We start from the raw sequence: 12,132 nt of genomic DNA, 5'->3' as shown, positions 1-12,132 counted from the left end.
CTAAGGAGTTGAAAATAGATGTGATAGAAGAATATGTGACATGGATGACTAGAATTATCATCGACAAAAATAGTTGTGCTACATTTTCTAAAATGGACTCTTTCTATTTTAGGCCAAAAATTCGTCAGTCACTCTTTGATAAATGACCAAGCATTATGTCATAATACTTATTTATATCCTTGGACAAAGTAACACTGTGATTAGCATGACAAAGAAGGCAAGGTGACAAATCAGAGCCAGTTTAAAGCTACCCATAAAAGAGAGATGACACAAATATGCTGCATATGAACACTGCTTCTGTATTTGGTAGCTTTGATGTGACTAAATAAAGATCAGTGCAAGACATGGCCTTGAAGGATGTCTCATGTGAAATGGTGTATAAACAGCAACAAAGCAGTATTAGTTTCACTTGTATTGTTGCAACCCAAGTGACGAGACAGGCAGCAGAGAGGCAGCCTGTCACCAAGATGACCGCAGTCACAACAGCAAAGAGAAGTAGAAGGAGTGGGGCGGCAGAAAGGGAGAACTAAAAAAAGCATATAGAGGAGGCCATGTTGGTAAATGAAGTGATACAAGAGAATCGCTGATGTCTCTCCTCCAACTTAGACCTTCCTCTTCTCTTTTCATCCTGCACACATTAAAGTTATTAGTCTGCTGCATCAGGTGAATTGTAATGTGTGAACATACGCACCTGTTGCACATTAAGTGTGTGTGTGGATGTTTATGCTTGCCTTACTGCATCTGTCTGAAATGGCACTTCAGCACGCATGGCTGTAGTACTGGAGGGCGATTGAGTAAATTTTCAACAGACTGTTAAAATGTATGCGTGTGTGTGTGTGAGAGAGTGCCAGCTGTCTCACAAAGGGTAATGTTCTATTTTTAACAAGTAAAATATTGCAAAAGCATAGAATAGGAAATAAGGGCGAGAATTTCATAATCAGTTGACAGTAATAATCTATTTATCATTCTGTGATTTTTCATTGTTTTTGTGCATCTACAGTATTTTGCATATTTTGTCCTGCTAAATGTTTTCTGCTATAACAAGCCAAATTTCCCTTTTGGGGGTCTGTACAAAAATATTATCCTATACACTGCACAGTGTTATGATCTGTGTTTCCATGTGTCACCCTGATGAAAAAAGAATCCATAACTCTGCCACCAGGGCTTTCATGCTTGTCTAAATCGTTTTTACTGAATAAATAATACGTGTAGTACACACAAACTGACAGTGTCATTGTTTATAGATGCACTGACATCTTGGCTATAAAAACAGCCACAGATTCAGAGCACTGGATAAACTCACTTGGCAGAGTGAGTTGCAGAGCTACTACATAATGCTAGTTTAAATTGTTAACTCCTGCATTCACCCCAGCCACAGGGTGTATGTGTGTGTGCATTTAAATGTTCTGAGGACTGGATGCAACTCCCTAGTGAAACTGTAAGACTTTAAATATGGTTGACTGAACAGATAACCATATGGGACTGCAAAATGCAGCCAACATGACAACGCACTCAGACATACACAGATAGTAAAACATCAGCTGTCCTTTCCTCTATTTTTTTTATCCATCTATTTGTCTCTCTTCAATTAAAGGTTGTTGGTGTAGCAGCAGATTTTTTTCCTTTAATCCCAACAATGGTGGAGGAGAATTTATTTATTTAATTTTTATTTTTATTTAAAATCACTGCATCAAATACAAGCCCTAAATTCAAAATCCTTATTGAAAAGTAAGTATTGACACCAAAACACATGTAAACACATAGACACACAATAATCTTGAATGAAATATCCTGAGTTTTTTTAGATTGAGATACATAATATAGTAAAATATGAAGAATATGAAGTAAACTTGAAATCAAACATTAATTTGCTGGTCAAGACACATGTAATGTTACAACTTAATCAGATTTACATGGACCCCAACTATGATCAAGATATGATCAGAGGATAAAATAAAGTTTTCAGTGCTCTCTGCTGGACCAAGAACAGAATAGCAACAATGTCAAACTGTATTTTTGTGCTGCAGTTTCTTCACACTCATAAACCCAATCGGGACAGCAAGGACAAGTGCTGGGGTGTGAAAAAAATGGTGTCTTCTAGCTTTGCAAGAGGCTACTGGCACCAATTTGTTAAAGTCTGTGGCTTAGTGAAAAGTGAGCAGCTCCACCATACACCTGTATTATACAAGTACTGGGTACTAAGGCCAGACACACACTTGAACAGAATCACTGTAAATAGTTTCCCTATCTGTAAATTGTACCTAAAGATGTGTGAGCCTGAGGAGGAAAGAACAGAAAATTCAGCATAAGTCAAGGTGACCTGCTGCTGGTGAGGGAAATAGGAGTTGAGGGTTATGCCAGCCCACACAGATCTCATCTTCCTCACTCTCAATCATAAATACAGCTGAGTTAATAGATGAGATTGGCTGTTATTTCACAGCTATCACACCTGTAATTTCCATTTGTGATTGGCATGCTCTGAGTGTTTCGCATTTCTCCTGCTTCTCATATTCTGGGTTAATTTCTGCCTTTGTCTTCATCTATTCTGCCTCACTCACTCTTCCAGTTTCTACTACTCTAAATTTACTTTAGCCACCCACCCCGACATCACTCCCTCAATTTCCATCTCTACTTCAATTCACTTTCCCTCGCTCCCCTCCCGCTCCTGGCTAGCCTCATTCAGAAGACGGCTTTTGTGATTGGATAGTATTTATATCAACTAGGTCCCAGTGCCACCTGGGACAATGGTCTCCAGTCAGATCCAGGTCAGAGTGAGCAGAACCATTCTCCGGCTCTGTGTGGACCAGTCCAGTCCAGTGAAGTCCGGTCCAGTCCAGTCCATCTGCCACACAAGCCAGCCTCTTGGACAGACATAGGTACTGCACCCACTGGCATCACACACACACACAGGTAGGCACACATACACCAGCAGGTGCTGCATCACTGCTGCCTCTCACACACATACAGGTAGATAGTGGGAGATGTGGCTGGCTGCAATAACCTGCATCATGCACACAGGTGAATATTCACACACAGCTGTACTGTGAGTCAGGAGAGGCTGTGTGTTTGAGTGAAATTGTTTTTTTACAGCAGACGCTGGCTGCGATGCTGAGACTCAGGTGAAGGTAAGTGGATGTAATGACCTGCATGTTTGGTGTAAGTTTAGGATAGCTTCTATGTTTAGTGATGCAAAATGACAAATATATGCTAGTCTGCAAACACTAAACAAAAACAGTGTGTTGTGATTAGCCCTACATTAGCCTCCTAATGCTCACACAACAACATTACAGATTTCTAACAGGCTGCAGAGACTAAAGAGGAATATAAAAGCCTTACAGGTCACTAATGTTAGAATTGGTTCATCAAATGTAGGCTAACTTGCCTCAGTGCTGGTACACACTCACCGTCGGTGTTTCACAGTTACTGGAGTAGTTTACACAGGATTACAGAGGGATAATCCATTTACAGTATTTAGAGACATGAGTCGCCATCTGTCTGTATTTATCTCAGCGAGGGAGCCGTCAGCACCGACTGACAACAACACTTAAATTGTCCCGGACACTGAAAGCAAATGGATAACTTTGTTAGAGATTTGTTTGCCGTTTAGCTAACATCCCGTTAGCGACCTGAAGCCCACGACCTTTAACCTGCGCGTGCCCTCTTCAACCAGGTTGGGTGAGATTTGCTGCCTTCAGGTGCTGTCGTAATTTCCTACTTTCATCAGTTTTTTTAGTCTAGTGCGCCCGTTTTAGTCATAGTTAGTCACGAGTATCACAAGTGTTGCTGCAGTAACAATAGGTATAGAACAACACAATGTGCTCCAGACCTACAGTAAAATAAACGTACACACTGACGTTCTGTTAATTTAGTTTATTAACTTGGCTAGTAGGACGTCAAGGACCTTTATCTGACACATAATAAAAGGAGGTTAGTTAGCTTAGCCAAACTGACTGTCAGAACATCCGAGTGGAAGCTTCAAGCATGTGAATATTTACAACAATGCCGTGTCCTTATTCTTTAATTTTCCGACAGCACATGAACGCGCCGCTGAAGAGAGGAAACTGCGTGCTAATTGTTCATACCTGCGACAAGTAGGGGTGGAACAAAAACGTCTCCAGGTTACGATCGAGGATCTTTTAGTTCAAGAGTGAGTTCACTAAAAACCTGTTTTAAATGTTTAGATTTTAATTTAGTCACTAAGAGCTACACGTTGAAGACAGTTTGTGCGATTTTAGGGGCAGAGGATGTGACACTGACCTTTTGCTGGATTGTATTTTCTTAAATGAGCGTGTTTTACTGACCTCATCTTCATCCACTCCTGCAGGACATCTGTGCCGTGTTTGATGAAGAATCTGAAGACAATGAAGAGCCTGCCTGTCCCTGTCCGCTGCAGCTGTCACCACACAAAGCAGTAAACTGCTGAAACCAGCCCTACTAATATTTCTTGCCTTACTTCAACCATTCCACTGTACAAGCAGATCTTTAAACACTATCTGCCTGCCCAGGTGCTTACTTCAGCTGCAATAAGCTTCTGTACAGTTTTTCCCCCACATCAGAGAACCTCCATTCCCAGATGATGCGGACTGACAGCAAGGGCCGAAGTGCCTCCCCCCACAGGATAACTTACAAATCTGACTTCCATGCTATCAAATGCTCATTTGACACTGGGACCAGTCTACACCCAGGGACCAAAGCTGCTGCTGCCACCCAGCGCTCTGCTGTGCACCCAAAGAAGCTGCAGTCCAGCCTGTCGGATCCCATAATGTCCAACACCAGCAGCACCACCGGTAGCAGAGGTAGGATCCTCAGCGCTAGAGGGACCAAGATCAGAGATAACATTTTCCTTCAAATGGACAGCCAGCAGTTGAGACAAGATGGCAGTCCAGCACTGAGTACTGGTTCTACGCCCCTCCTTTCACCACAAATCCCCAGCATGCAGCTCCAGACTTCAACTGGACCCAAGCGTTCAGTCATCAGTTCCTCATCTGTTCTGAGCACCGTAAGCAGTTTGTCAACCCCAGACCCCTCTCTGCAGGGTAAACCATCCAGAGCAGAGGAAATAGCAGATATCGACAGGGCTGCTCTGGCTCAGAAGTTCTCTGTAACCAGGAAGTTGTTTGAGACTAAAATGATGGAGGCTGGAGTTGTTGGAGGACAGGCTTCAAAACCTGTGATTGGCAAGGGGAGCAAGAGTATGGCAGATGGTAATGAAGAAGGCAACCAGGTGGAAACAGCAGAAGAGGCAGGAAGGGGGAAAAGTAGGTGCACACACGAGGATGCCTCAGATAAAGACGGAGCCATAAACCATATCATACATATTTCCTCATTAAAGTGTCCTGGGCCTGGTTTGCTGACAACTTACCCTAAATCTCCTGTATTGGATGGTCCTGGTGAAGCCTCCGACGGATCTCCTTCCAATCAATGCACACAGGATCAAACCACAGGGGAAGAAAGTGCAACCCTGGACCCCTGCCTGACCCCTGAGCAGATGCTGAGGGCAGAACTTGTCAATGTAAAGAATGAGTCATCAGAAAGTGATGAGAACGAAGAAGAGGGAAAAAACTGGCTACAGGGGGAGATGGAAACCAAAGTTGTGAGAGAAAGTGTGGAGGCCCTAGTGGACAATGTCTTCGAGGAGCCCAGTATGGAAACAGCACAGAGAGCTCCAGAGCACCAGAAAGAGTTGTCAGTGGGCATGCGATGGAAAACAGAAACTGCGGATGATAGGGAAGGCGGAGAAGACAAGTATCAGCAGGTGAATGAACAATGGGAGGGTGAAAGGGAGGAGCAGAACAGATGCTTCATTGCTCAGGCTATGAAGTCTCAAGAAGAAAAAAACCACAGGGAGACAAATGAGAGGGTCGTAATGCAAGAGGAGACGGTTGACAAGGCAGTTAAGGGAACAGGGAGATGTGTGGAGGAAGAATGCAAACAAAGCCAAGAAGAGGAACGGACTGGAAAGGAAGAGATAAATGAAAGAGAAGAAACACCTGATCTACAAGAGGAGCCTGGCAAGGAGGACATAGACAGTAAAGGGGACCAGACAGGAGCTGCAGTGATCTGCGGGATTGAAAACAAGGCTTTTGTGTATGATCAGGAATCCCAGTCTCATCCAGAGCTTTCAGCATCCCACACAGAAAACCAGCTCCTAGTGCAATATGAGGAAATTCCAGGTGTACCTGAACTGGACAGCAGTGGGGATGCATCAGAAGCTGCAAGGAGGAAGGTCAAGTTCTCCTCTGACCCCATCAAAGTAAGTATCCAAGAGTAGAAGATGTTTCACAGCCGCAGGTACATTTGTCGTTAAGTTTAGGAAAATCTCTTGCTCTTCTTGCTAAATCCCTGTCAGAGAAATGTTAGCCCAAAGCTATGTGGCTAATCCATTAGGGGAGGAGGGATGGCAAGCTCGCACATGCTTCACTGTCAGCTCAGAGCTGCCTTCATATAGAAAGAATCCTGTGGATGTGCATGGTGCTAGTCTGGATCAATTATAACAAATTTTTTTTTTCAAACATTTTTTTTATATCAGTCCCATAATTATGTCTCCACAGATTTGTCAAGTCTTTACACATTTTCTGAATGTCTCACTCTGTGACTGACACATTCTCCTACATAAACAGCGTGTTGTGTCAGTAGCTGCAGATGGTTCTCTTTAACAGTGTTTACATCAGGTCTAAATTTGACATGTAGTGTTAATATTAGCTGAGGCCACTGCAAGGACTTCATATTGAATGATCTTTTTCAGGTGTTCAGCACCTATTCTAATGCAGACTATGACAGACACAATGAGGATATCGACCCTGTGTCTGCCTCAGCTGAGTTTGAGCTGGAGAAGAGAGTGGAGAGGATGGATGTTTTTCCAGTGGAGATAGAAAAGGGTTTGTATCTGCATCCACATTTCTTCAGATTTTGAGTTTGAGTTTCATTTGTATTTTAAGTTAATGTCCATTTTTTAGCTGCATTAGCAGCTAATTATTTCAATATGATGTCTACTCCTCCTCCCACTGCCTCCAGGAGAAGATGGCCTGGGCATCAGTATCATAGGAATGGGTGTAGGAGCTGATCAGGGACTGGAAAAATTGGGAATTTTTGTCAAGACAATCACTGAAGGAGGAGCAACACAGAAGGATGGAAGGTCAGAGTTCATATCAGAATTCATATTTCCTGGAAATGTAAAGATGTTTGTGTCTGAATTTTATCCTCTTATATTTACATAATAGGATTAAGGTGAATGACCAGATAGTAGAGGTGGATGGAGTGAGTTTGGTTGGAGTGTCCCAGCTGTTTGCAGCCACTGTCCTAAAAAACACATCGGGTCTTGTCAAGTAAGTTAGCATGTAGACACCGCACAGCTCTGTGTCAGTGTCGGTGAGTGGTCTGGCCTTTCTTTAATGCGACCGCAGTCATCTTGGGAGATGCTAAAACTAGAATGAAGCAGCTGCAAAATAGTGTTGAACAATTGTTTTGGTGTAACACCTGCACATAGGCAGGCCAGCAATGTTATTAAAATGGGTAAAGGGGGAAGGTTGTTGTCAATCCTGCAGCAAAGGGTAGGGGTATCAAGCCTCTTATTTCATGTCAGCAATCAGACAGTTAATGGCAGAGCCTTTAGAGAGTTGGTACAGAATTTCAGTAATTTTTTTTTACCAAACAACATTTAATCAATAATTGAAAGTACTGCCAAACAGTGTCTGTAGATTTTTTGTCAGCCGCTCTGACACTAACACAACCCACTAGTGGCACTGTAGAATAGTTTTTGTTTTGTTTTTGTCCTCCACAATAAGTTTTCTGATCTTTAATTCACTTGTGAATGTAATGTAGTTTCATCAAAGTTGTAGAAACACCATCTGTTCTTTCCACTGTTGTGTAGTGATGAAACACAGTTTTCACATCTTACAACTAAAAAACAATGGTTGCGTCTGTCTAATCCCTGCCAAGGTCTACTCACTTATATTACTTTTGGCATCACCTGTGCTTTTTTATATTTTATGCCCTGAGGAAACACCTGCACAAGTGTGTCAGGGAATGATGTGATTGCCCACAGCTGTCACAGATTGCTGTGCTCTGCTGCAGGTTTCTGATTGGTCGAGAGAAGGAGGGGGTGGAAAGTGAGGTGGCCAGACTCATCAATGAAAGCCTGGAAATGGATAAAACAAAAACCAAAAAGGTGTGTTTCCTTAAAGGAGGGTCAGGGGTTGAATCGCTGGCATACAATCTTCTGTTTACACTGCCTGTGTCTGTCTATATATGAAGGGAGAAAGAGGAGCCAGTGGAGATGAAGACAACGATGGTAGCATGTCAGAGTGGGACTCAGTTGTTGAAGAGGAAGAGGAAGAGAAGGAGGAGAATGAAGAGGAGGATGTGTCTGTTCTTTCCAGTCTGGACAGCTACCAGCTCTGCCTCAAATACCAGCAGGTATTTGAATTCATTAGTTAAAACACTGCATGAGAAAATGATCAAAATGTAACAATTTTAGAATTAAAGACACATTTCCTTTTGCTTGTCTGTATTTCAGCTTCAATCAAAACTACGAAGCAGAACAACCCAACTGCAGCACACTAGAGAAAAGGTAGGTCACTCAGATGAGATTGAGATCTCTCTCTCTCTCTCTCTCTCTCTCACACACGCACACAAACCAATAACTGTACTCACTTTGATACGCTACCTTTGCATCCAAATTTGGAAACGGTCTGACCCATTTTTACCCATTTTGTGTATGAGATGGCTCGGTGTAGAGTTATTAGGACACGGGCCGCATTCCAACACTTCACCACGTCAGCCCTGCTTTCCTGCCTTTGCCTTGAAGTGATCACCACTGTGACATAACTGGGTTGGCCAAAGCCTTTCAGAGGAAAATCTGGCTTTCTTCCTTCCAACTGAGTAAAAAACTGTGACTACTTTATTTGTTGTGTTAAAAGAGGATGGAGGAAGTGTAAAGTATTTGAACACTTTTTTTGAGATGTGATAGCATGATGGCCTTTAATAAATATTCTTTTAAATGACATCCACTACAGGCATGCATAGATGTAATCTTCTGCTGTATGTCTCTCAGTTAAAGGCATGGAAGGAGCAGCAGGCCTGTTGGGTGAGCCTGAAGGCAGAGTTGGAGCAGAGAGCAGAGGATGCAGAGGAAAAAGCTGACAAACTAGAGAAGTAAAAAAAACCCTTCTAAAGGATAATAAAATTAATAAGCTATAATAAAGATGATAATGTTGGTTGAGAAGGTGTTAATGACACTTATGTTTTATCAGGTACTGGCAAGAGGCCCAGACTCTGTGCAGAGTTGTGAGCCAGCGACTGGCCGATGCCCAGAACCAATCAGAAAGCCTGGAAATCAAATACAGTAAAGCCAAGAGAATAGTCAGAGAATACCAGAGCAGGTATTCATCTCTTTGACAGTGTGGTATGCTATGAAACAATTACTGTGTGAGTGTTATTTCAAAGCTACTAATTTATACACCTTTCCTCTTGTATTTCACACCATGTGTGTTTTTCAGAGAGGAAGAGGGGGGGAAAAGGGAGGCAGAGCTGAGGAGAGAAGTGGAGGAGAGAGATAAGCAGCATAGAGAGAATGTTGAAAGGCTGCAAATCCAGGTGAGAGGAACCCTCTCAATGTGTGTGGATTTATTTCACTGAACATTTCTTTGTAGTCATTGTTTCCCACTGTTTGTCACAGCTGGCACAGCTAGACAGGAAAGACGCTGCATCTGAGAGAAAGAAACACTCTGTGGACTCAGGTAAGCGTCTGTACAAGAGGTTTTACATTTTAGTTTTAAAAAACCTCTATTTAATTTATGCTTATTGACTAAGCAAAAATAACCCTTTGTATCTTAGGTCCAGACTGGTATATTCCCATTCCTGATACAGGACGGCTTGACTCGAGTGCGCACATTGCCAGAGCTCAGTTAGCCCAGAAATCCAAACGCCACCCACCTTCAAGAGACAAACTCAGAGAAAGCTTCAGAAAACAGGTAAAAGAGGCAGAGCTGACAAATGTGACTGCAGTGAAGGAGGAAAAAAAACAACCACGTGGCTAAAAAGAATATTTGTTTTGAGTAGATGGAGCCAACTATCAAGTCATTTCACTTAAATTATCCTTCCTAAACCTGCTGTTCCTAGCTGACATACGCTCTCTGTTGCTGCAGGATGAAGCAGTCAAGAAACCACAGGATGGCCAGCAGTCACTGTCCACTCCCACAGTGGTTCAAAGCACCAGAAGTGACCACTCCAGTATCTGTTCCCTCTCAGCCCTCAGTCCTCAACCGCCCACCAGCTCCATCTTTACTCCTCCCATCTTCGTCACCGACACCGTCACCTCCTCACCATGCAAATCCTCATCATCCAGAAAGTCCAAAAAGAAATTTCCTGACTTCAGGTGTGGGGTCTTCTCTTTTCATAGTCACTGTCACCAGTTTTTGTTTAGTGTTGTTGAGGTTTCCTTGTCTTTTTGTTTTAGTGGCCTTCGCAAGTCTCTCAGTAAAAGGAGAAGTGAACGGCGCAGCAGAAAGTCAGTGAGCAGCAGGTGATGTCACTCACGCACAAAACAAACCCAAACAACACAGGTTTCTGTCCTGTAAATGTAGATAAGCTGTTCAGAGGTGTCCTGACAGTTGAATTTAATGAGAACATCAATACTGTTTGTCATCAGGGGGTCATATGGTGATTTGGTGGATGAGCCCGCTCAGGTTTCTCCATCGGATTCGGTCACCTCCATGCCTTCCTGTTTGCCCTTTCCCTGGTTTGGAGAGCGAGGCAGAGAAAAGGAAGAGGAGCGTGGCAGGGAGAGGCTGCGCTCTGTGTCCAGCAGTAGTTTGCCGTATCTGACCACTACAGGCAGAAGAGATCAGGTGAGGAAAATATGGCCGCTTATAGCCAGGGTGCACACGATATGATGACTATACATCATGGCACCCTCCCTTCCTCTCTCTCAGCTTTTTGATCTTATATAAACACAAAGGCTTTAGCATGCAGCAGGTGAGAAGTATGTAGGCAGCAGATTGTTTCTGTTGGTTGCAGAGTATTGGCTCTCCAGTGGGCAGCTCCAGTATGGTGGGTCATGTCTCTGATCACTCCCTCTCTGGACACTCTCACACTTTCACCTTTTCCTCCACTGAGGTGAGTCTGTCCTTTTCTTCTTTCCTGTCAGAATACTTCCCAGCATGCACTGAGCTCAAGTACATTAGCTGACTGTTTATGTTCCCTCCACAATGTCCACTTGGTTTCCTGAAGTGTGCTCTTCTTTAATTACACTTTTCTTTTCCATTTGTCAGACTTTGGACGATGACCCAGTTTCCACCAATAACAACAATCAGTGGCAAAGTCGACCTGTCTTAGAATGGAGCAACCAGCAGGTGTGTCTGTGGCTCATCGCCATGAACATGGAGCAATACGCATCTGACTTTGCTGCCAAAGGTGTGGACGGGACGCAGCTGCTCAACATGGACAGTGAGAAACTCAAGGTGAGCAGATCACTTCACTTCCAAGTCCATCTTAAAGGAGCTCAGAGAAGGCAATAGTGTTCAATCAAGGGACGGAAAAGTAATTTCCCTCCTGGGATTAATATATATATTTCTGATTCCTCCAACTTTTTTTTTTCTCTTGCGTGGCAGAATTTGATGAATACTTATTTGTGTTGTCAGGCTCTGGGCGTCTGCAGTCACCATGACCGCTCTGTCCTCAAGAAGAAGCTGAAAGGGATGAAGAAAAGAGAGGAGAAAGAGCAGCGGAAAGGAGAGAGGAGGCTGAAAGAGGAAAAGGAAAACACTGTTTTGGACAAGGATGGTGAAGGCAAAGAGAAAGCAGTGACGAAAGACACAAGTTGCAGTGGAAAAACCATCAGGACTGAGTCCCTCTTATAAAGAAGAGATGAGACGGGAAGTCAAAAGATAAACCACCAGCATGAGGGTGTGTTTTCAATCGCCGAAACACAGAAATGCACTTGAACCAATTTCTACTAAGTTAATAGAAACAGCTAGATCTTCTGAACACATCCTCTGTTGTTCATGTCCTAATTGTCACCTCAGATACAGACGATAGGTGCAGATCAATAGAACCAGAACAGAGATTTGATTCCAGCACCAAAGTTCAAACTCTCAGAAATGTTTGTTTGTCTTATGTATTTAAGTTGTAAAA

The 12,132-nt window shown here is 43.1% G+C and overlaps 1 protein-coding gene across 1 annotated transcript; it reads left to right on the top strand.

The window, feature by feature from the left end:
• Positions 1-4,573: 4,573 nt before the first annotated feature.
• LOC114449803 (neurabin-1-like) lies at positions 4,574-12,072 on the top strand. Its single transcript, XM_028427630.1, has 18 exons — positions 4,574-6,253; positions 6,746-6,878; positions 7,015-7,135; positions 7,221-7,325; positions 8,074-8,167; positions 8,254-8,415; positions 8,516-8,569; positions 9,053-9,153; positions 9,252-9,380; positions 9,498-9,594; positions 9,677-9,737; positions 9,835-9,971; positions 10,146-10,375; positions 10,457-10,522; positions 10,649-10,847; positions 11,017-11,115; positions 11,271-11,459; positions 11,640-12,072. Exons 1-18 carry the CDS (start codon positions 4,574-4,576, stop codon positions 11,856-11,858), a joined length of 3,876 nt encoding a protein of 1,291 aa, XP_028283431.1. The 3' UTR covers positions 11,859-12,072.
• Positions 12,073-12,132: the final 60 nt, after the last annotated feature.

This window comes from Parambassis ranga, chromosome 17, assembly GCF_900634625.1.
Source record: "Parambassis ranga chromosome 17, fParRan2.1, whole genome shotgun sequence".
NCBI classification, from domain to species: Eukaryota; Metazoa; Chordata; class Actinopteri; family Ambassidae; genus Parambassis; species Parambassis ranga.
Note: the sequence above shows the minus strand (reverse complement) of the source record. Positions and strands in the feature narration are given on the sequence as shown.